Raw genomic sequence first — 26,291 nt, forward strand, 5'->3', positions numbered from 1 at the left:
ACTACTCTAAAACACGAGACGACGTTGAGAAACGACGCTCAAACACGTAATATCAGCACAAAACTCTCCTTGATGTCTTTATTTATTTATTTATTTATTATTATTATTATGGAAATTCTTTATTTTGATGTAGCAGGATAAACAACTGTTTTTATTTCAAAACAGATGTAGTTAAAAAATTTTCTCTGCCATTATTATTATTATTATTATTATTAGTTTACATAATACAAAAATTAACTGAACTGAATGTAAATAATAATCATATTAATAACAATAATAATTGTTACAATTCATGGGAGGTAAAAGGTATACTTAATCAAACTACATACTATATGATGTTAAATGTTCATTCTTGGTTTATGATGAATACTGGGGGAGAAAATCTGCTAGTTTCTGATCTGTAGTAGGGGAAGGTGTGTGAGGGAGATAACAATGACATTTATCATTCAGGAGGGAAGGGTCATTTGTTTTATACCTCCACAAGGTCTGGCTGTAGTGGCCTTTCATATTCAACCCACTTAGTCCTGAGTTTAATTAACACAGTTTTTTCTGAAGACAAGGGGAAAAGTAATCTTTTCCAGAACATAAATATAATTTACTGTCGTTTCTCAATATTTACTATATCCCTCCACTCTTGTATTGTGGGGGGTTCAGGAAGCAGCCAACGCCTTCTGAGTGCTTTTTTACCGGCACATGTTAAAATGGCAAATAAATATCCATCAGGCCATCTTTCCTGGAAATCAGCACATGTTACATATGTTTAATGTTTAAATTGTTTTTTACATGTACATTTAAGCTTACCTATGGAAAACACTTAACTGTTTTTTTACTGTTATTATTATTTCCGCGACACAGTGTACAATAGATGTACTGTGTAAATTAAGGTCTATAAAGTGAAATTAGAGCAAAAAAACAAGTAATATTATGCAATAAAATAAAACTGAAAAATGGGCCTAAAAAATACAATAATGCAATACAATAAAGGAAGTAACATTTAAGCTAATTAATAAAAATAAAGGTGAAAATAAAATATGATAAAATACATAAAGTGAAAATAAAGACTTTACTGACACAAAAGCAAAGCAGGTCTCTATGGATGTCTTCACACACACACACACACACACACACACACACACACACACACACAGAGTTGAAGTGTTTCTGTCGTGTACATAAACACAATGACATGAACACATACAGTATAAATTACACACCTTCAAGGAAACTTGTAGAGACATTCAAGGACACATAAACACACATTAAAGTACTGAATTAGGGTCGTTTTTATACTTCTGTAGAGTTTTAGATAGTAATTTTAATTGAGTTTGTAATGTGAGGACTTTTCCCATCAATCTATCAATCATGCGATCTGTTTTCCTTAAAGAAATACACTAACCACAGTGAACTGTGTCATCAAAAATGTCCTCAAACATATCGAGTGACAAAGTACCATACTCGTTTATCATCTAAAAGTAAACTAAAATATCCTTGTGATATATAATAAGTGATGTGACATACAGCCAATGGTGACTCATACTCAGAATTCGTGCTCTGCATTTAACCCATCCAAAGTGCACACACACACCGTGAACACACACACACACACACACCGTGAACACACACACACACACACACACACACCGTGAACACACACACACACACACACACACACACACACACCCGGAGCAGTGGGTATCATTTATGCTGCGGCACCCGGGGAGCACCTCAATCGTAGTATTGCCGGCCAGAGACTCGAACCCACAAACCTTAGGGTTAGGAAGCAAACTCTCTTACCATTAGGCCACGACTTCTTCAAAAATTTAAATGTATTCATATTCATTCAACTATTTGTAAATGTATTAATAAAGGCTGAATAGAAAAATGACTTTGGTTTCTATAAACATCTTTTTGTGTGATTTCATGCTCCCAGCAGCCACAATTCACAACGTACTTTAAACAAACCTGATTTATCTTTATTATTTTATACCTGCGGCTGTCAGTGAAGAAAACATATTTCACATTTTGACTGGACACTCAGCCTGTGCCATCAACAACAGATAGAGAAGTGCTTTACTTCCCTTTTGAGCCTTTATTATTGAGTTTATTTTGCTATCCCAATTAGCTTATGCATGATTATGTGTTATGTTTTTATTCGCTTTTGCTGTTGTTTTTTCCCTGTCATTGACGACTATCAGAACAGACCTGTGACCTTTTTGTGTCTTTTGAGAGCTGCTTAGTAAAGGCTTAAATAAACTGTGAGAAAAGATCTGTCTGGTGTCGTAAGCAGAGGTCATGATTGTGATGTAATATCAGTAGAGAAACACTACTGAAAATGCGGTCAAAAGACCATTCCTTCTTTCAGGCAATGATGGCTGTGGCATGATCTCACAAAGGTCCTTTTAAGACAAGTCATGTCCCTCGGCGGCCATCTTTGAAACACCTCTCGGGCATCCAAGTGCAGCTCCTATCTCTTTGAATGAGAAAACATCAAGTTCTCCAAAACTGTTCACTATAAGCATAAATGTTGTTTCTTTTCCACAAATAGCATTATAAAAAGCTTATTATTCAGGTTAAGATCAGCCAGTGCGCATGTGCAGTCCTGAGTGCACGTCTCAAAACGATGACTTTACCGATTAGCGATTGGCTCTTTCATTCAGAAGGCGGGGCTTCCTGCGATTGAACGGCCATATTGAGCCCCCCATTCAAAACTATACGAGTGACATGTCTATGATCTCACCCACATCGTGTGGCCCTGTTTTATAGGAAACCCCCATTGATTCCATCTCAGAACTTTGCATAAACACACACCCTCGTCACACTGAGAAAGTGGAAAGGGAGATGATCTACTTCCTGTCTGTCTGCGTCACAGGCTCTGAGCTGCAGTATGATTGAGTGTCATGTGGCACGTAAAATCTGATCTGAGTTTTATTGATGTGGGCAGATAGTTTGACTTCTGCTCGCTTGCAGACAATCATGATGAGTTACTCTCAACCGATGCTCCATATGCACTTAAGAGTCAGTGAGAGATGCTTTAATTGCCAATCAGAAGTGTTTTTTTGACTCTATGGGCCCTGGAAAGAAGGGAAGATGTGTACATTGTTGACAAATAAGCACACTGGCTATATGTGCACAATGGAATATATACAGTATACTATACACTAAATAGTATGTAGTGTGCAATAAAGTTTCAAACAGTTCTCTTGTAGCCTACATTGCTGTCATGTTTAATGTAACGAGTGTATTCACAATGCTTTCATGATGGACTGAAGTGCACACAGCTCCGTGTTTAAACTCCTAGTCTTGTTACTCTCAAATAAAGATGGCTTTTGTGTCTGGAGATGATAAAGAAATATAGGTTTGGGGTTGCTGCGTGAAAGGAATACCTACATCTGAATGCCTTTTAAAGTGTCATTTCTAAAGGTTTTTTCCCCCTTCTCTCTCTTTTTTCAGGCTTTATTTACTTTGCGAGGCAGTTTGGCAGAAATGACTGAGAAAAGATTGGTCTGTGAATACATTTAGGTCCTTTTTAGGAAACCGTTCCATTTTGTGGCCAAAAATGTCTGGCTTAAATTGGTAATTTGTAAATGTTGCTGCTGGTAATCATATTTTCTGTCTCTAGGCTCACACTACCAGAGCCTTCCATCTCATCACAGTATGTTTGGAAGAAATATCATCGAAATTTCAACAAAGTAAAAAACAGGTAGAATGTATTTTTGTTCCATTATAAGGAGAGTTGCAAATGATCTGCATGTAATATTCAGACACAAAAGTAAACAAAAAGTAAAATTCATATAAAATATTTTGTTACAAGGTTTGGTGTGATTTTCCTGTAATGCTGATATTACAGAATATATAGCGTACTTGTTTGCATACACAATTATTGCAGCAACTGCATTTGTGGCATGAGGGGTTTTTTTCATGAACAACACTCATAAAGCTGCTCATAACAATAGCGTTGTGGTTTTGATGTGTGTCATATTGAAAGGTGGATGCAAAATACTAACAAGCCACAGAGCAGCATTCACAAGACTATTAGTGGGGAAACTTACCCGTGTGGTGAGGTTTTCTGAAGGAAAGTATAGCAGCTGTGGTCATTTCCAGCACATATAAAACAACCGGATCAATACTAACAGTAGTCAAACAAAACCCTTTTAGTCAATCAGTTGCTTATTAGAATATGAACTACTTGTGCATTTTACAATCAACGGTCTCCGAGTCTGTGGTGAGCAGCAAACTGATATACAAAACCAAACAGGATTATATCAGACGAACATTTCTATTTTTTTGCCATAAACTTTAACAAATCATACAAAAACAAAATCTGAACTTGCTTTATGAAGCAAATCTCACTCAGGAATATCCAACTCATTACACAAACTCTTAAAACAAGTTAGATTTAGCATTTTTTCAGGATCATTAAGTCCATATTTAAATTACAATTAAAAACTAGCAAATTCTCATTACATTAATGCAGTTTGCCAAATTTTTAATGAAATTGTCATCAAAATGCAAAATAACTTAATAGGCTTTATTTTAGTATGTATAAATAACTAAAACACACAGATCAGGCATAACATTGAGCACTGACAGATGAAGTGAATAAAACGGATCATCTCTTCATCATGGCACCTGTTAGTGGGTGGGATATATTAGGCAGTAAGTGAACATTGTTGATGTGAAGTTTAATTAAATTAAATTAAAATGTGTAGTTTATAATAGTTATAAAATAATAATAGGTATAGTTTAGTGGTCAGTAATGTGAAGTTTTGTTAGAAGCGGGGAAAATGGACAAGCGAGTTTGACAAGGGCCGCACTTTGATTGCTAGATGACTGGGTCAGAGCATCTCCACAACTGCAGCTCTTGTGGGGTGTTCCCGGTCTGCAGTGGTCAGTATCTGTCAAGTGGTCCAAGGAAGGAACAGTAGTGAACCGGTGACAGGGTCATGGGTGTTTGATGCCTGTGAGGAGCGAAGGCTGGCTCGTGTGGACCGATCCAACAGATGAGCTACTGCAGGTCAGATTGCTCAAAGTTAATGCTGGTTGTGATGGAAAGGTGTCAGAATACAATGTGCGTATGGGGGTACGCACTTTGTATTCTGACGGGGCTGTGTACGGGGCTGCATAGCCACAGACCAGTCATGGTGCCCATGCTGACCCCTGTTCACCGCTGAAAGCAACAACAGTAGGCACATGAGCATCAGAACTGGACCACGGAGCAATGAAAGAAGGTGGCCTGGTCTGATGAATCACATTTTCTTTTACACTGTGGATGGCCAGGTGTGCATGCGCTGCTTACCTGGGGAACACATGGCACCAGGTCAAGTCAAGTCACTCTTTTGTATAGTGCTTTATAAAATACTGGTTGTGTCCAAGCAGCTTTACATTGTCAGACAGGAAAATAGTTTGTCAATGATGCAAGACGACAATAAGTGTCATTTTTCCATCTAAAGTCAGTTCACTGATGAGTCAGTGATGTCCTCATTCAGTTCAGGTCTCTTCCAATAGTGTCTGTGCAATCAGTCAAGCGTCCCCAACTAAACAAGCCAAAGCAAGGAAACAAAACTCCACTGGTGACAAATGGAGAAAAAGCCTTGGGAGAAACCAGGCTCAGTCGGGGGCCAGTTCTCCTCTAGCCAGATGAAACCAGCATGGTGTGGTTTAATTCCAGACTGCAACACAGATCAGATGGAGCAGAGGACTTGTCTGGTTCCCATGGTCTAGTGCCGATTGTCAGGTTTACGCTGGGGATCTGTCTCTGGGGCACATCTAGTGGTCCCCTCTAGGTGCTGATCCACCATCTGGTCTGGATCTGGGTGGCTACAGTAACCTCGGGGTAAGACTGAATAGCGTTTGGTCCCATGTTTGGCTATCCTGTGGTGCTGTGCTCTGTCAGTCTGTGAGGCAATGCTTCCTACCAGAGGATCAGCTGTAAGGAGAAGAAATCGAGAATGGCGTTAGGAGCATAAAACCAGAAAAAAAAAAAAAAGCATGGGGCCCTGTGCAGCCTTAAGTCTTTGTAGCAGATGAAGTGGCTCTTATGCTAAACCATGTTACAAAATTTAAGAAAGTTAAAACTGAACAATCTTGCTGCTCAACAATTGTTTGTATTTATATGCTCCTTTTCTAATTTGATTCAACTTGCATTTTACTTTCAATACTTAAAAAAAAAAAAAAAAGAAAGTCTGATAGGCACAGGCTAACGAAGTCACTTTTAAGTGAGCTCACAGCAAATCAAGCTCACTGATCAATTTTTGCACTGGAGTCATGTGAGCGCACTAGAAAGAAAATCAATACCTCAGGAAAAGAAAAAAAAAAAAAAAAAAAAAAAAAAAAAAAAAAAAAAACTCCCTCCAAAGTTTCAGGGCTTTATTACAAAACTGTTTTAAAGAATTGGTTCAAGCACAGATTCAAAAATTTGTGCATTACACTGAAGTCCTAAAATGTGGCAAAAAAAAAAAAAAAAAAAAAAAAAAAAAAAAAAAAAAACCACACACACACCATTAAGACCACAGTAGGATATTGTTGCATCACAATTTTTGTAGTAAGAGGACCATCTAGATAGACAGGACCATTGCGTTTCTGAAACTAATTAGGTGTTGTGTAAAAGCCATGCCTTTATTCCCTAAACCTAAAGAAATGCAATATTTACTCAGAATCACAGACCGCTCAGACATGAGATAAACAGATGTGTGCAGTTTCATACATGAGCATGAGGCGGCTGTGTCGATGCTCACACCTGTAACTGCTCTGCTGTCGTCTCGGTCAAACAGCTGGAGCTCCAGCATACTGACAAAAACTGGAGCTCCAGCCCACGACCAGCGAACAAGCGCCTGCCAGCTCTAGCAGCCAACATCTCCTCAGACGAGCCGGAGCGGTGTCTTACCAGGGTTACAGTCTGTGAGGAGAGAGCAGATGGACAGCAGCACTTTGGAGATGGTGAGCGCCGGGCTCCAGTTGTCCTTCAGGATGTCCAGACAGATCACACCCTGACTGTTGATGTTGCAGTGGTAGATTCTGGTGCGAAACGTCACCTGAACTCATCAGAACAGCTGATGTGAACATAATGTGCATTAACCAGTGACGAGAGAATCCAGAGAGCTGTTCAAGGTAACACTGTGAAAACCATTCACTGTAAAAGTGGGGCATGTGGCGAGCCTTTTCCTCAAAATGATGACTGATCTAAATGCCGTAAAGCTTTCAACTACTGTAACAGCAAAAACAAGAACTGACAAAGAACGCTGGGACCACAAGGGCTTAAATACACCGACACTAATGAGTGAAACAAGACACAGGTGAGAACAATCAATGAGCCATTAGGGAATCACAGGAAACAGGAACTGAACTAGACGACAAACTAAAAGTCCAACAAGGAGCCAAACACTGAACATGAGTGTCCTTCTTGTCTTGACTCATCTTGCTACATTTTTTATTTAAATGCTTTTCTTATGAAATACATAGCTCTGGTCCTGGATGTTAACTGGTCAGGCACTATATGTTCTAGTGCAGGGTTTCTACGTTTGTTGCACAGACAACTGAATATTTTTTGATACAAATATCACAGGATGTCTCATTAGGGCTCATAAATAAATAAATAAATAAATAAATAAATAAATAAGAATTCATGTTCTAGTGGAAGGATGTCACATAATGAATTTGCATGGTATTCCTGTAGTTCAACTAGTAGTGCATGGCGTTTAAAATAAATAATTAAATTAAAATAGGGGTTAGTTTCTAAAAAAAAAAAAACAACAACAACAAAAAAACAGCATTAAAATGTATAATTTGAATGCGGTCTATATTGCTTTGGATTGAAGTGCCAAATGCATTAATGTAAATGTAAATTGCACATGCTAGATTGGCATCAAGGTCAGTGATAAAATCATAGCAATTTTCTGCCCATTTCCTCAGCATGCATATAGATTCAGAACATGTTTGGTGAAGCAAATCATCTTTAAGTGTTGTTGAATCAGCCCTGAGGTTCACTCTCAACACATTCTGTATCGAGTCATCGTCTCTTCATTATCCGGTCATTATCTCTCATTAAATCACACATCTCCCCCACACTCTTCTCACATGCTTTCTTGAATGTGTTTTTAGGGCCACGCGAGATGTTAGCAGCTAACTAGCAGTGAGTAGAGTGAAAGGTGAGAGTGAAAGCTGTGCTGATAGAGTGATGATCCATCTTTCTGTCTAGAGAGTTTACTAATGTAAAGTCAAGCTCTCTTTTGGACCATTATCAGCCTTAGGCTTTAATGCATGGATTCATTTTTTTTTTTTTCTGGATACTACAACCTCATATCTTCCACACACAATCAAACACTTTCAAAAATTAATTCAGAACTGTATTTAGAATGCTTTTTAAATTCCAATTTAGTTCCTGAATATGAATTAAGACTGAATGCAGAATTATAGCTGAATCTAAATCCACAATCCATTTTTTCATTCGGCAGATGCAGCCACCCAAAGCTACTACAAATGAGGAACAGCACAACTGTACTATAAAACTGTACTATAAAAACATCCTCAAAACCTTCTCCTTAGTCTAAAAACAGCTTATATTGAAGCCAATCTGCCGAAACATCAGCTTGTGGATTGTGCTGTTTTGTGGCAGTCGTGGCCTAACGGTTAGAGTCAGACTTGTAACCCAAAGGATGCGGGTTTGAGTTTTGGTACTGTCAGGAAGAACACGCTTGAAAACCCCTTTTTGTTTTTGAACCACATACGTTTCATATATATAAAAAAATAAAAAATAAAAAAATAAAAATGACATAACTGGACCTTCTGAAAAAAACAGAATACTACAACAAACAATTACACCAACAACACCACCCCAACAACAATCATCACCTACCTTCACTTACTTTTGAGTGCAATGCTGCATCTACGCTGAGGATCAGAAGTGCGAGTCTCAGGAACCACCATGCGCACAAAACAAGGTCATTTCCTGGAGATCTACAGAAATGCCAATATCGCAACGCAACAAACCGACTGGTCAACTGGGAGTCTGTTCACAAACTCTTTCTGTCCACAGACACACATCGAGAGAATCAGAAACAGAGAAACAGGAACTGTGAGCAGCAACCTTCGCTTAAGTGTGTGTGCAGACAGGAAGTGTCAGAAAGGATTTCCTCCTCATCATCAGTTGTTCTGTTTGAAAGCTTCATTTTTTAAGGGATTAGCAAACATCTCACATTTTCAATTTACAGCAAACGATCTGTGAAAGATGAAACACCCCTGGGCAGACCAGATTTAGCCGTGGAAAGAGAAAGATACTTATTTTAAGCATTTAAAATCATTTGGCTCGACATTTGAGAGGCGCATGGCTCAGTGTGAACAGATACGACGCTTCTGTGTGTCAGACTGCATGTGTTAAATATGAGAGAGACTTACATCACACAGATGATATGAGTGAGAGGAATATAAGAGACAGGGGCTGAAAACCACACACACTGTCTTTTAAACTCCATTTTTATTTCATAAATGAATGAAAATAAAATAAACACATATACAGATTACATATGAGTGAATGTGTGCATAAGTTAAGGCCTTAGTTTCAGATGTTAATTTCTGATAAATCTGCAGGTCTTTTTCACAATTTTTAAGAAAGCAAATTTATCAACATAAAATAAAAATGCATACAAACAGACTTTTGTGCTCCCTGACAATCCTGTCTTGAATGTCTTACAGTATTTGACTTCGCAGCTCAAGCCAGAGTTCAAAGAACTCAATGGATCTGTACAAGGCAGTGGAAGTCTAGAAATTACCCTAAAACCCCTTACAGAAAAAAGTCCTTTAGTGCTTTGTGTCGGCTGTGTTTTCTGGCTTGGAGCTCCGTGACCCTGGTGGGCATCACACATCCTCTGACCTTTCCATGAGCTCAAACTAACTGTAACAAGTCCCCACTGGTTCAGCCATCGTTGCTTAGCAACCTCTCCCAAGAGGATGAAAGATCCCTGTTTTACTGCAGGGGAGGATTTCCATGGAAACAACAGCAATCCCGACACGACAGGATGGGAATTCTGCTGCTGTTCGGAGTGACAGAGGATGACTGGAGCTGCAGTGTAGTGTGTGTTTTTTTTTTTTTTTTTTTTTTTTGTGTGTAGATTATACAGAAGATTATCAGAAAAATCAGAAAACTGTCAAAAAATAAATAATTAACCCCAAATAATAAAAAAATCATACCACAAAAAACAGCAACCAACCAACAACAACAACCTCAACCAACAGTAAGGCTTTTTCTGCATGTCTGTCTCATAAAAAAACTTTCATTGTGTGAAATAAAATAAAATAAAATATATATTAAAAACTTTCACTTGATGTACTAGATTAACTAAATTAAAATGAATGAAAATATAGATATATTAAAAAACAAAAGCTAGTAAAAAAGACAAATACAAACAAACGAAATCACTAAAACTTTAACTAGAATTAAATTGAAAACAGAAAATGTTATAATAAAAACAATTTCAAAATATTTAAAAACAACTAGAAACGTATCTCAGTGATATTATAATAACACTGACTTAAGTTAATATTATTAATTAATGGAATATGGAATAAGTGCTTATTTTTTGTTTATTTAGTAATAATTACAATTTCTTTGTTGTGTATTATTTGATTTCTTTCTTTTTTAAATCATTCTATCATCTAAACCCCAAAATACCACACACACACACACACACGCGCGCGCGCACTAAACCACACACAACACAACGCACACACACCACACACACACACACACACACACACACACACACTCACACACCCAAACCCAAACACACACACACACACACACACACACACACCGCACACGCACACACACACACACACCACACACACACACACACACACATGCACACGCCCACACGCACACGCACGCACACACACACACACCACACACACACACACACACACACACACACGCACACATGCACGCACGCACACACAAGCACACACACACACACACACACACGCACACACACACACAAAAGAACTGTGGCTGGTTGTTTTACATGGTGTAGAAATATCTGAGATCACACTTTCCAGGGTTGTTGGCTTACAAGATGCAAACTGCGGGGGGTAAAAAGCCTGTGAAGAAAAGCATTTAGTCTAGTAGAATGAGTCAATCCAGCACTGAGAGAGAAACACTTACTAAAACATTTACTTACTTCTGTGAAACACAGCAAAATGAGCTAATAAAACTCAATAATTAGATTTTGCATCTTGACTTGATGTGTCTTCATTATAAACACAGTGACTCACAATCTCAGCAGCTGCTGTGCTTCTTCACTGGGCTCTGATTCAGTAAATAAAGAGGCGTGTGATGGGCAACAGAGCTCAGTCTGAGCAGATTCCCACAGACGCTACAGTTCTGTTCTGAAGAGAGCAAATAGTTAAATGGCTTGTTTCAGTGATCTGCACTCTGGAGAGATCTTAAGCGTTTCTAAAAATATTTCACGGATCTGAAACCCATTAGTGAGAAAAAACAAAACATGACACTTTCATCTGAAACCATAGAGAGAGAGAAAGCAAGCGAACAGTTTACGTTTTGACACACACACACACACACACACACACACACACACACACACACACACACACACCGCCCTACATCAACCCTACACCTAAACTTACGTCTTACAGAATACTACTGGCTACTAAATTATAGCAGTGAATAACCACCTTTGTATGGTTAAACATCTAAAGGTTGAGCAGGATGTGAGATATAAAATCTGGAGTAGAGTTGGAGTGGAGTGATTACAGAACACTTTAATCATCTCTTTGTGCATTCACAAAGTGACAACCAATCTTTTTTTTTTTTTTTTTAAATAAAACCCACAAATACACATTTATGCATACAGTGTATATCTAAATAACATGTGATTTATACACCAATGCAACTTATCTGTGTCTTTTCTCCTTCAGCAATACAATTTTGACCTGGTGTGACTTCTTTTCCGGCTGTAATCAAAGCAAATCAGTGCAATCTAGACTTTACATAGATATCTTTGATTCAGATATTGCAGCTGTGTACAGTACTGCCATTTCTCATTTATATCTAGTTCCCTATAGCATCACTCTAATGCCTCCTGAAAGTGTGCGCTGACTGTCACCAGTCCAGCACCTTCTTTTGTCGGGAAGGTGGCCAGAGTCAGTGTGGTTCAGCCCAGTCCGCGCCAGATCAGTGACGTCTCTCACTTTGTGAGACTCAACCAGAACGGCCCATGGGAATCAGCAAAGCCGTCCTCGTGCTCAGTTACACACAGCCATTAGCTTTAGTTAAAACCACATTCATATTTTTGCTGTTTATAAAGCAGGTGAGAGATGAAAGGAAATTGCATGCCAATAACACAATAACAAAATGGCAAAATTTCAATAAATAAACAAACAAAAACAAAATAAAGAAACATTAAGAATTCAAGAGCGCTGGAAGCACAGCTCACACGATCGACGCCCGCTGAGAAAATTACACAGGGATTTTCAGTCTGTTACAGAGAACAGGCTTTGTCCTGTCAGCGGCTGGTTTGAAACACCTGAATTTGCTGATCTGGAGACACAAGCTACGTGCAAATCACTGGGTCCTTTCACAGTGTTCACTGCTCCCTACACGCCAAGCAGGGGATATCTGTGCCCTTCACAGTTTCCTTCACTTGACTAAATATGTTCATCTGAATGCCCTGCAATGTAATCAACACAGAACACACACTTGGCTGTAACCAGGGTTTGAAAATGAGTGAGGTCTGGGGTGGCATTAAGAATTGTGTTATACACTGCAAACTTTAAAAGGGACAGATATGTAGACGTTTGTGAAATATGTTTTTTTTTTTTTTTGTTAACACTTTATTATAGGTGTGTGGAGATGGGGGGGGGGGTATTTTAATATTTTCTTATTATTCAACAATACTTATTACTGTAATAGTTTCATTAGTATTCATTGCTATATGATAAGAACTTTGTCTAGTGCTCATATGAATGTTTTAGCATGACTTTGTGAAAATGTAACTATATTCTGTAACCTACTTGTTCTGTAGATCTCTGTATAACTACGCTACTGTTTTGATTGCGAATACAGTTTCTTGCAGATAACATCATGATGATCGTTGTGTTTGTCTGATGAATGTGGTATGCTGTCAGCAATAATGTTCCTGCTCTCTTCGGGCTGGTTTTGATTATTGTCAGTTTGAGTGCCGTCGATGCAGTGTTGCCAGGTATTGCTATAGCAAACAAAAACAAGCTCCTCCAAAATAAAATAAACCGAAATAAGTTCAAATCTTTTGTTTTAGAAATAAGAAAAATATATCGCTAACCCTAAATGGCAACTTCACCCTTTTTATTAATATCCTAAAGTGTTTATTAAGTTCCATTAAGTGGAAAAAAAGAACAAGCCCAAACCCAGTGCTTATAATAACTGGATCTGGCAAGACCAATCTGGGCAAACCGTCTAAACTGAATTACACATGCAGACACTCATGGGAAGAGTTTTAAAGCGCTAATTAGTCATTCAGAGATTTTCACATTTTATTTTTGAGTATGAAATATTTAACAAGGTCTGGACACGGCCTTGAACACACAGACTAACCCAAGTTTCTCCTCAGTCACCCACTGCAATCCACACACACACACACACACACACACACACACACACACACACACACACACACACACACACACACACACACACACACACACACACACACACACAGACACACACACACAGAGGAAACAGGCTGACCCAGTGAGTCAGATAAAGTGTGTGTGTGTGTGGGTGGGTGCTAAATGTAGGTTATTCGGCTTAACAGAGTCTGTGAGGGATGTTTGAGAAAACAGTTTATCATGACTCACTGTCAGTATGTGTGAGCTCAGAAGGAAAGACATGGATGTGTAGAGTTGATTTCATTCTGATATTGAGCTCAGATAACAACAGCTCAAGTGTATGTCTGGTTATCAAGAATTAAAGTATAAAATATCATAAATTTGCCCTCAGAAGGACGACAACAGACATCCTCCACTGGATTTAAAAAAAAAAAAAAAAGTTTTATTTAAGGGGTAAATTTAACATCTGGGTTAATCTATAGTCATCATTATTAATAAGCATTATATGAAAACCACATAAGTTTATGACATATCCTCATTTAGTTTAAAGATTAAAATATGTACATTTTAGAATTGCAGAAGTTGGTCAGTGAATTATTAAAGACAGCTGGAAATCATTTCAGTGGCACACTCTGTATCAAGGTCCCAGATCACATGCACTTTTCAAGGCTCACAACATTTTGTCAATTAAAATGTATCTTTTGGAAAGACGTTTTGTCAGCTGAACTACTGGCATGTTCTTAAAGTTCAAAGCAAAATTCATCCTCAATTTAATTTGTGTCAAATAAATATGCTTCTCTGCTTAATGTCTATTCTGACAAAAACACTCCTTTAGGCAGGTATTAAATTGGAAAAAATTTTTTTTTTTTAAACATGTTTGTGCCAGTGGCATAGTTCTGATTGCTCAATGAAAAAAAAAAAAGGAATGTAATGTTTCAGGGAAAACAGCAAGGAGACTACCGTACCATTTTAATAATTTAATAAGTTAATGATGCTTAATCGTCATCTCTGCGGTGTACTCACAATATACCCATTCCATACAGTTTACATTAACAGAGAAAATTTGTTTTCTATTTGAATTGGTTCATTATTAAAACATTTTGTGTTTAATAGATACATTTCTCATGTCTGTGAGGCGAGTTTCGGTTCATTTTTGTCACGCTCGAGTTCCCCGACACAAAAACCACAAAAATAATACCCTTTTCTCTCACAATATTACACACCACACAGCTTTTTTTTTTTTTTTTCACAGTGTACACAAATGTAGACCCTTAACAGATTCGAACGATGTAATTATACTTGTCTGTATGACCAAAAATGACGGAGTATTTTAAGTGCACGTGATCGCATGTTACAGTACACTCAAATACTGTAAGTATGCAGTTGTAAAATCAGGGTCAATGAGAGATTCATTCTGTCTCAGCATCATGTCTCTGTGCTTGAGTCCGGCCTGAGGACTTTGTCCACATCACAAGTAATGTTCTCTTTTTTGCTAAAGAGAAAAAAACCCTGTGGCCTGACAGATCCAGCCTTGATAACACTCTCTAAACCTTCCTCTTTCTCTCCTCATCCTCCACTTCTTACATGTACTCTTCCTCCTCTCCTTCTCAAATTGTTTCCATCTATTGTTCGTATCATCATTCAGTCACCTGTGCCATTAGTGCACTCTGAACTGGCTCATATTTTGAACAGTTGGTTTGATCACATCATTAAAAACAAGTGTGAACAATTTTGAATCGTTGTGTGTAAACGATGACAACTGTACTTTAGTTGTGTTTAACTTTTGCCACTTGTGTTTAGCATTTTGCAGCACAAATGCATCACAGTGTGAAAAGTGTTTAAGTGAATGAGAATGTGTTTAAGGTTTAGCAGAAAGAGTGCTTTATTTGACAAATTGGTTTAAGCTAGTGAGAATTTGGTTCAGAGATTGGGATTTTGTGTTTTAGAAATTCAGAAAAACTGAAATTAAAATTCTGGCTACGCCACTGGTTTGTGCATTCCCTCTATAGGTAATTTGTGTGTGTGTGTGTGTGTGTGTGTGTGTGTGTGTGTGTGTGTGTGTGTGTGTGTGTGTGTGTGTGTGTGTGTGTGCGTACTTGTTAGGGCCAAATTTCCTCAGTTATATAATGAAATAATATGGCTAACCACTAGTGAAAACATTTTACTAGTCCTTACTATTTAAAAAAGGCTTATAAATCAGCCAAAACACATCTTATGTAAACCCAGTGTTTTGCATGTTTCTGTGAAGGGTAGGTTTAGGTGATAGAAAATATCATTAACCTGATAGAAAATCAGTGGAAGTCTATGCAATGTCCTCACCAATATATAACAAAACAACTGTTTGAGTGTGCATATGTGTATGTGGGCTTTGATTTGCAGTGTGAACTGCTGTGACACAAGATAATGTGCACACCACAACTTGACTGATAAAGTGTGTGTGTGTGTGTGTGTGTGTGTGTGTGTGTGTGTGTGTGTGTGTGTGTGTGTGTGTGTGTGTGTGTGTGTGTGTGTAGGTGTGTATCTGTATGTGTCCTGTGTGTGTGTGTGTGTGTGTAGGTGTGTGTGTATAGGTGTGTGTAGGTGTGTGTGTGTGTGTGTGTGTGTGTGTGTGTGTGTGTTGTGTGTGTGTGTGTGTGTGTGTGTGTGTGTGTGTGTGTGTGTGTGTGTGTGTGTGTGGGAGAGAGAGAGAGAAATACATGAATAGAAAGTTGTGGTTAGTAAAGTGAAACACACTTTCATGACCCACTATCACGAAAAGCATTCCTGAGTAGAAAGCATGTGCATGTTAAGTGCAGATTAATAACACAGTGAAAGTAAGAGAGACAGAGAAACATGATGCGGTCACAGCACTGAGCCTTGACTTCCTATTGTACTCTTTCTGTATGAATTCAACAGAGGTCTCATTTACAGTCATTGCCAAAATTTTGGCAGTGACATACAGTACTGTGCAAAAGTCTTAGGCCATTAGTATTTTCACCAAAACAAACAAACAAAATGGTTTTAAGACAGTTATTTCTATGTTGCTTTAGTGTGTCAGGAAATAACAGTTTACATTTTGCCATTAATTGTAATACAGTGAAATTTTTGTATGCACAAGGAGGCTGACAACAACCAGTGCTCCACAGAGATCTGATCTCATCATCATCAGTCTGTCTGGGATTACAAGAAGAAACAGAACAAACTGAGACAGACTTAATCCAGAGGAACTGTGGCAACGTCTCCAAGATGCTACAAGAAACCTTCCTGTAAAGCTACCTGAAAACTATGCACAAGTGCACCTAGGACAAAAGCTGTTTTAAATGCAAAGTGTGGTCGAACCAAATGTTGATTTGATTTAGTTGATTGATAAATAAAGTCTATTTATGAGCACCCTCACTTTACAGCATTTTTACACAAGTGAAAAAGTAATCAGTCTGCTTTTACAATATAATTAGTATGATAGTGATTTCACCTGACTAGTACTCATTCACACTTTCACATGTGCTGCTGATATGATTAGTCAGTTAATGTTAGCTGGTCATTCTGTGTCAGGTTTTTTTGTGAAAAGTTTTTTTTTTTTTTGGCCAATGAACCTTTTAGCAATTATTTAAAATGCATCTGATCACTCTACACAATAATCTAGAAACAATGTGAATGAACACCACAACATCTTAAGCAGCAAACTTTGCAAAACACAAAATTTATGTCACTTCCAAAACTTTTGGCTATGTGTGTAACTCTAACACCTCCAGACACACCAGCACCACCTCTTTGCTCTCATTATTTGAGCTGCTTTAAAATGGTTAGTTTACTCAAAAATGAATAATCGCAGTTGAATGTACCACAGTGAGATTGATTATGAGAAACAAAGGAAAATGGCATAAGTGCCCTATTTGAGCATGAATGAGATTTAAGAGCCACAGCAGGCAGAACAGTTTTCAAGGAATAACAGCTTGGATTTTGATTTGTTCTGCCTATCAAATGACTTCAAAAGACTCAGATGACTTCAAAAGACTATTGGATTATACTTTGTGTTTTTTCATTTAAATGCATGACAGACCCAGTCCAAATTTACTTCCCAAGATGTCCTTTAAAATTTCCTCTTTTGTGTTCCAAGGAAAAAGAGAAAGAAAGAAAGATATACTGATCTTGAACAACATTGGAGTGTATAAATGAAAATTTTCAGTTTTGGTATCCGTTTCTTACTTTTAATTGTTGTACAGGTAAATGGATAGGTGTCTATTTTTAAGTAATCCATGCAAACACAACTCATGGCTAAATGTGGTGAAAGCTGGCAGATATTCCTCCTCTAGGGATAATCTGAATGGATTTGAAGATTGGCTCTGGGATCAGAAACAGTACAAGACATTTGGGTCAACAAACAAGAAAGCAATGCTGATTTGAGAATGTCTGATGCATTTAAGAGTATGGTTTTAGTATATGAGTATAGTGGTCGACCGATAAACAGAGCACACAAGTTTGCAGTCTACAGATGCACACTTCAGAGAACCTCACAACTGAATTTGATCATGTTTACGACATTAATGAGAAATTAAAATGATTTTTAGATATTTGAAGAGTTTGTTTAAATGTAGATGAGAAAGTAGCTTGAGAGAGAAACAAACACTGTAGCTTGTTTGTGTGGGTAACATCATGTCGAGAAGACGCTGTGAAAGTAAATTAGTTTTATTTTCACTTCCGTATGAAGTGGCTGCAAAGAATCAGTGGCTAAAAAAAAAAAAAAAAAATTTTCACTGTATCACAGCAGTACAACCCCAATCTGTTTTGTGTTGCTGTTATTTTACTGACGGCTGCTTCCCTGATCTCAGGGATTCACAAAACGCTTGCTCTTGAAAGATGTCTCAGTACACAGTTTATTTGGAGCAGCTGGCTCCACTGAATCACAATCTGTAAGTATGATAAATAATAGATGCATGAGTGTAAACCTATTGTAGGAGACTCCCAAAACAATATTAGGAACCTCAAAAATGACACAGGGCCACTTTATATACAGAGAGATGCACACAGTAAACTGTCAATTACAGGAAAATACTTCTGTTCATGAATAACACACTCATTCACAGAACTGATCAGAGCCATGCTGAATTTATGACTCATCAATTCATGCAGAAATCACCCACACACACCCACAGACGCACACACACACACACAGACGCACACACAGATGCACGCACGCACGCACGCACACACACACACACACACACACACGCACGCACGCGCGCACGCACGCACACACACACACACACACACACACAGAAACACATGCACACACACACACACACACACACACAGATACACACACAGAAACACACACACACATACACAGAAACACACACACACACGCACGCACGCACACACACAGAAACACACACACACACACACACACACGCACGCATGCACGCTTGCACACACACACACACACATACGCATGAACACTCACACACACAACACACACACGCGTGCACACACACACAAACTCACTCACACAGAACACATGCATGCACACACCACACACACAGACACACACACACACACAAAAAGACACAAACACACGCGCGCGCACACACACACACACACTGACCACACAAGACACAGAGTACACACCACACACACACACAGACAACGAGCTGAATGTTTACAAAAGAGATACACACACACACACACACACAAACATACATGCTGAATGTTTACATAAGAGATGCCACAGCTGGTCAAGATATCACTCTCAAGGGTTTATTTCACTACAGTAGACTGACTGTAAAAAAACCAAAAACCAAAAACCAATAATCCAAAAAAGCAAAATAAAGTAGTACTGGAGTACAAAGACATCTCCTTTCCATCAAGGTGACACAAATCATTACAAAGATCCTCATGAAGACCCTCACAAACGAATGCTGTGTTTTCATTCAAATAATCATTTCACTAAAGCTTTTATGCTTAAAAAATTCGTCAACAGACCTGACGGAGAGCTAGAAAAATCATTTTCTAATCTTGCCAAGAACTGAATTTGATAAGTGTTTGTTCAGTAACACACAGATGACAGAGAGATTCGTGCTGCTCACAGCAGGACTCCACACACACAGACAGCATTTACAGGACTTAGATCAGCACCATGAATTCATTACTGACAGAGCAAACTGAATCGAGATATACATTTATTAAAAATCAGATTTACAAACAACAACATTTTACTCTGTAGTAGATCACTTTAAAGATCACTGTGCATCTTCACTATTCAGCAACCTTTTTTAAGATCTTCAGCTCTATCATTAATAATTCAGTCCCACTGATGAAGTTCACAACTATATAAAGAGTGATTGACATTCAATTTCCACTGCACTGATTACATTGCTAAAACATTTTCATTTAGGAAATCTAATAAAGGTTCCACACCTGCAGGAATAAGGAACGGTTTAGAGCAAAATGTAATCTCTGTAAAGTCAATCTGTATATGACTCTCTCTTTTTTCCTGCTCTTTGTGGAAGTGAAGTGTTTCTATGAATAATGACTTACTGTAAATTTTACTCTGTTCCTCACAAAGCTGACTTGGCATTGCACAAGCAGCATGAATTTCTGGTAACACTTTATTTTAAGGACCAGTTCTCATTATTAACTGATTGCTTAAAACCATGCATATTACTAAGCATATTGGCTGTTATAAAGCACATATTAATGCCTTATTCTGCATGATCATATTTTAGATCCCTTAATTCTTAAACCCCATACCTAAACAAAAAAAACACCACAATATATAAAAAAAAAGCAAACAAATAATTAATTTATTGAAAAAAAACTATTAGTTAACAAGTGGATATGTGTTCTCTATTCTAGAGCGTTACCAAAGTTCATTTATGTTACTTTTATTACAGTTTTTCTCAATTGTTTAAACACTATAACCAGGCTTTTGAAACCATAATGCCTTTTATCAAAAAGCACACCCATTTCCCTAAACTACAGAGGAGGAGGAAGAAGGAGAAGTAGAAGAAGAAGAAGAAGAAGAGGCTGGGCAATGAGTGCAGCCAAACCTGAGTAATTTCAAGCAATGTGTTTTAAGTAATGAAGAAAAACTGTAAGCTCATTGTTTGGAAAAGAGCATCATGATCATTGTGTTTTCTACTGGAGAAAAACTAACAAGGATGACATAGATTTCATTGAGTAAATTATTCCTTTAAATACACATTCTCCAAAATCTGTTTTGTTATGCATCTCATGACATACCACTAAAGACCAGATTGACTACTGTTTTTGGCAGGTTTTTATCCCAAGATGATTTAATTATGAGCCTCCCATTAGACACAGCGTGTTTATTTCAAGCGCTGATGATGTCTCCACCCTAAAAAGCATGAGTTATAAAAGTGTCACAAATGACTGTCTGGCGGTGTTGAACTAAAATCTGAAGAAAAGCTTAAAATGGTGAATTTATGGGCTGTGAAATCCCTTTTCATATCAAATGTGTCTAGTGGAAAGCTTTTCCTGCACGCTGGGCTGGAGGCAGATGAATGTGAACAGAAGCAGGTGAATATCACACACACACATCATTAATGTGAGCGGAGAGGCACAGATACATGTTGACACTTGCGTGACGCTCCCAGATGTTAGTCATGGAGATTTTCCATCAATTCGCCTTTCCACAAGCCTCTCAAGAACCCACAAACACTTCTTCCCAATTCCTCCGCTGAACAGACGCATATTTAAAAGAACTTCTGGGTTTGAATGCATCTCAAGTGCTATTGCCATGGAAGTTTAGTGCAACTGGAGAAGAAATGTGGGCAAAATAGTTGCTTGAAGCTTGTAAATTAAGAATTAAAACTATCTTTTCCTGTCAGAACCAATACAACCAACATATTTCATGTCAGTGATGCTTGCTCCACGTTAAAAGATCCCATGAAATCAATCCTTTTAAATGTATTTCCTTGAAACAAGATGCAACCATGTCAAATAAGCTAAAACAACTACCCCCCCCCCTTTTTAAGAGCCAGAATTCCCACAACATGAAGTAGCTTAAAGTCTGATTTCTATACTCAGAAAATGTAAATTAATAAAACCTTAAAACTTCATGGGGATTTATAAAGAACATACTTTTTTCCTGGCTATGCCAGGTTTATATTTCAGTGGCTAATATCAACTGTTTGGTTACACTTGTAATTCAAAATATATTCTTTTTTGTTCAACAGAAGAAAGAAACTCATACAGGTTTGGAACAACTTGAAGTTCACTAAATGATGACAGAATTGACATTTTTGGGTGAACATTCCCTTTAAAATACAAAAACTTAATTTTAATATATCTATTATATAATTTTAATTAGTTATTTATATTCATCTATGGACACTACTAGTTATTGTAAAAAAGAGTTTTGAAAATAATATTTGAATGCTGTAGCAAATGGGAGGCCTGAGATCAAAGCTCTGTATTGGGAGTCATTGCCATTCAAGAATTTGGTATGTTTAAATCAATCAAATCTCATTAAAACTGTGGCATGTTTATCAACTTTTCTTAGACTGAAAGCCATGAACAATAATACAACAGTTATGCAAGGTCCCTCCCTTCCTCGTACATCAATAATAGGTTGAAAGAATGCACAAAAGTCTCATGGTAATGTAAAATGCAAATATGGGAACATTTTCAATACACATCACGTCCAGCTTTAAACTGTATTTAATCCAGAATATTCCTTTCAACTGTCTGGGCCTCAGTGTGAAAGAAGAGCAGAAAGCTCTGCTCTGGGTCATCAGAACAGCTCGAACAGAAAATGAACATTACAAGGCAATCTTCCACACAACAGGCCGCTTTACCCAAGAGCTTCAACTCTGGACTCACAGATACTGACCTGACAGTGCTGAGGGCATCACACAAAAAACACCAAGACCCCGGGACTATGACTGTAATCTGTGATAGACACTAGAACCAGATATACTATGTACTGCAGACTATCATTAGCACGGCAGACTCCCAGACCTACCTGCAGTTTAGAGGAGGATCGAGGGTCATCTCTGCCAGTTCCTACTGAATCCTGCACAACAAGAGAGATTTCACTCAAATAAATCAATCTACACATCTCCTGTGCTGCATATAGTGAACACCATCGATTCCTTTAAGATCTCACACACACTCAAGAGGACTAGAGAAATAATACAAAAGGTCAGAGTAACACTGTTTATCATCTAATGAACATGAGTGTGGAAGATTACAGCCCTCAGTCCTGCATGCTCGCCGGATACATCTTGCTGACCCCAGGAACATAAATGATATGAAAAGCAGAACTTACACTAAGTTCAAGTTCAAGACATTGACACTTTCATAAAGAACAGCCACAGCCACCCTCCTACTTCCACTCAGTACTACGAATCTACATCCCCTCCAGAAGTCTGAGATCTGCTAGTGAGCGACGCCTTGTGATACCATCACAGAGAGGCTCAAAATCACTTTCCAGAACATTCTCGTTCACCGTTCCTGGCTGGTGGAATGATCTTCCCACCCCTATCCGGAATGATGAATCCCTGACCATTTTCAAGCGACAGCTGAAAACACATCTCTTTAGACGCTACTTGACTTCCTCCTAAATTCCATCCTAAATTAAACAAACAAACAAACAAACAAATAAATAATAAAAAAAACATTGTCTTTCTCTTTATTTATTCCTTCCCTTTCTAGCTTGCACTTATTTGAACAATGCCTAAAATTTGCTATTACAAGAACTTCCTGTGTCTATTTGCATCTTTAAGAAGAATCACTTTATGTATCCCCTAATTGTAAGTCGCTTTGGATAAAAGCGTGTGCAAAATGACTTAATGTAATGTAAATGTTTGCCACTAAAGAAACATTTCTTTTTATTGGCAGTGATGAAAACAGTTTTTGCTGCATACTATTTTTGTGGCAAACTTGATACATTACCATTCAACAATCTGGGAAAAAAAAAAAAAAAGACAAGACAATAAATTAATTTTATTCAGCAAGGATGCACTAAATTGATCCAAAGTTTCTAATTTTACAAAAGATATCTATTTAAAATAAATGCTGTTTTGAACTTTGTATTCCTCAAAGAATCCTGAAAAAAAGGTGTCACAGTTTTCACAAAAATATTAAGCTGCAAACACAAAAATCTTAATTATCCCAACTTTTGACACACACACACACACACACACACACACACACACACACACACACACACACACACATATTCAGAATTAAAATAATATATAGTGTTCAAAGGCTCTATTTCAAACAAACACTTTTGACTCTATTCATTAAAGAATCCTGAAAAATGATCATCTTCCACAAAAAAAATTACAATATATTTTTAAATATATTTTAGTTTTCAACATAAAATGATAATAAGAAATGTTACTTGAGGACCAAATCAGCATATAAAAATATTACTTTTTAAAAAAACAAAAAACAAATAAATGCAACCATGTTGAGACTGCTTTCAAAAACATAAAAAACATTTTTTTATTATTTATTTTTTGCTTTTGCTTGCCAGTAAGAAACCACTATGAGAGCTTTAGAAAAAAAAAACGAACAAAAATCTCAAAAAAAAAAAAAAAAAAAAAAAAAAAAAAACAACAGTTACTGCTGAGAGAGTGCTATCAGGAGAAAAGAAGAGTGCTTCTTCAGGGTCAGTACTGGAGCAGCAGCAGCGCTTACAGAGTCACCAAGAGGATGAGTGTCTGCTGTGTAATCTGATCAGAGGAGCTTTTCCTGCGGTGGCACATTTGTGTGAGTGAACCTGAGGGATGAAACACTGAACATGAGCTCGAGGGCGCTGAGGAGACCGATCACCTCCGTATCTGAAAGGTTTCTGCCACACATAGCTTAAAATCACACCAGCCATCATAACTAATCAAGTGCTAAATGCACATTTAATTTCTGAACAAGAACATCAGAAAGAATAAATGCATCTGTTTATGAAGTGAAACAAGTTAAACTGCTTACAGTCAGAACATTTCTATAGAAAAACATGACTAAAACGAGTACCTCCTTGCCATTTTGGTCTTTGAGCACAACCCACTTCACCCACCATCCCTCACACTCAGAGACGGCTCAATAATCAAGGCTGGGTGGGACTAATAATTCAAACTAATAGTTTCCTACCACTGTCATAAAACCTCAGAGAGAAAAAGATGGCGGAGGAGACAGACATGGACAGCCAGGGTTATGAGACTGCAGCGGCGTCCTCAAACAGATCTCATAACCTGTTACACAATTACAAAAGCAGCTCTTCAACAGAAGAAAATCTCGACATGTCTGACTGCCGGCAGGCCAGTCGTATAACTGGATATAAGAGACTGGCATGCAGAAACACAGAGAGGCACTTTTGATCTGATGTAGTTGCTCAGCAGTTTCATTAAGGGTTAATAAAACAATAATACATTCTGTTGCACTCAAATTTAATCACTGTTTCTGTATGAAATAATGTGTCCAGTAGTGGTGTGTAAATCATGAGCTTTGATATTATGGTGAGCTCGTTCTAGGAGTTTTTTTTTTTCTTTTACACTTCACTATATATTTGGACATTTTCGCAGTCAAACCACCCCAGCTTCTTAAATCCAAAATAAAACTGCAATTACACTTAAAACTGTGTGAACATCTATGTGCTCATAACCACACACACACACACACACACACACACACACACACACACACACACACACACACATGTCTCAGGGCATGGCATATCTTAACACAAATTAAATCTTAATTGTGACAGTTTACCAAATTTGATATCAATACCATTTTATTCTGCTTTCTAAAGGGTCAGAAATCATGAGTCATGGCATTAAATTGCAACTTTTTATTTTATTTTATTTTATTTTATTAAATTCTATAAAACTTTATTTTAAGAGCCATATGGGTAGCTGTACGGCATTTTTCTCTGTAAACTGCTTTAAAACTTTATTTACTGTAAATAATGCATCACAAATTAAAATTAATTAAACTCCATTTCTTCATATCTAGCATTACTGTGAATAAAAAAAAAAAAAATAAAAAAAAAAAAAAAAAAATACGAAATAGTGATGGAGTCTATAATGCCACAGCAGAGGGTTTGATTATTATAATTATTTTATTAGCATAAATTATTCAATAATTAATATCATTAGCATATCGTCTTTTTTGTGAGCACAGCAGCAGAATATCTCTGAGAATAAAACCTGAGAAGCCAGCGGAGGTGGACGGGTCTATAATGAAGCAGGTTTCTGATTAATAAACTTTATTATTATTATTCGTTCTGATGAACACACGCTGAGGACATCTGCTGGCCAAACACAACGGAAAACAGCGACCAAATTAACCCAACAGGGTACATATTTTATTAATCTATTAATACATATTAATACTTTATACATATTGAGACTTTGTTAATACTCGGTGTTCCTAGTCATATGGAGATGGAGGACATTTTTGACCGCGAACACCAAAAGTGTGACGATTTTTTACGTTTAGCTTGTTCGAATCAAGTCCACAATTTTTTTTTTTTTTTTTTTTTTTTTTTTGTGGTCACATAGCGACTGCCATAAACGTCATCGATATACATACCATTCCGATGAACTAGCGATGTTTACCATTTCAAAAATAATATATATATATATATATATATATATATATATATATATATATATATATATATATATATATATATATATATATATAGATATATAGAATAATTGAAATATTTATTCTGTCGTCAATTCTTCAAT

The 26,291-nt window shown here is 37.4% G+C and overlaps 1 protein-coding gene across 1 annotated transcript; it reads right to left on the bottom strand.

Annotated features, from left to right (window-relative positions):
- Nucleotides 1–5,562: 5,562 nt before the first annotated feature.
- Nucleotides 5,563–7,413, bottom strand: LOC122134200 (ubiquitin-conjugating enzyme E2 E2-like). Its single transcript, XM_042775883.1, has 4 exons — nucleotides 7,368–7,413; nucleotides 7,231–7,269; nucleotides 6,884–7,036; nucleotides 5,563–5,926 (listed from the first exon to the last, which is right to left on the bottom strand). The coding sequence occupies exons 1-4, from the start codon at nucleotides 7,411–7,413 to the stop codon at nucleotides 5,718–5,720; spliced, it is 447 nt and encodes a 148-aa protein (XP_042631817.1). The 3' UTR covers nucleotides 5,563–5,717.
- Nucleotides 7,414–26,291: the final 18,878 nt, after the last annotated feature.

This window comes from Cyprinus carpio, chromosome A19 (genome assembly GCF_018340385.1).
Source record: "Cyprinus carpio isolate SPL01 chromosome A19, ASM1834038v1, whole genome shotgun sequence".
In the NCBI taxonomy this organism is placed as follows: domain Eukaryota; kingdom Metazoa; phylum Chordata; class Actinopteri; order Cypriniformes; family Cyprinidae; genus Cyprinus; species Cyprinus carpio.

Excerpts from the sequence above, each read along its gene's own strand:
- LOC122134200 (XM_042775883.1), bottom strand. The coding sequence starts at position 7,413 with ATGAGTCAAGACAAGAAGGACACTCATGTTCAGTGTTTGGCTCCTT. Across the intron at positions 7,270-7,367 it reads TGTTCAGTGTTTGGCTCCTT|TGTCGGTGTATTTAAGCCCT; the intron begins GTTGGACTTTTA and ends TTCACTCATTAG. Across the intron at positions 7,037-7,230 it reads TTGTGGTCCCAGCGTTCTTT|TTCAGGTGACGTTTCGCACC; the intron begins GTCAGTTCTTGT and ends TGTTCTGATGAG.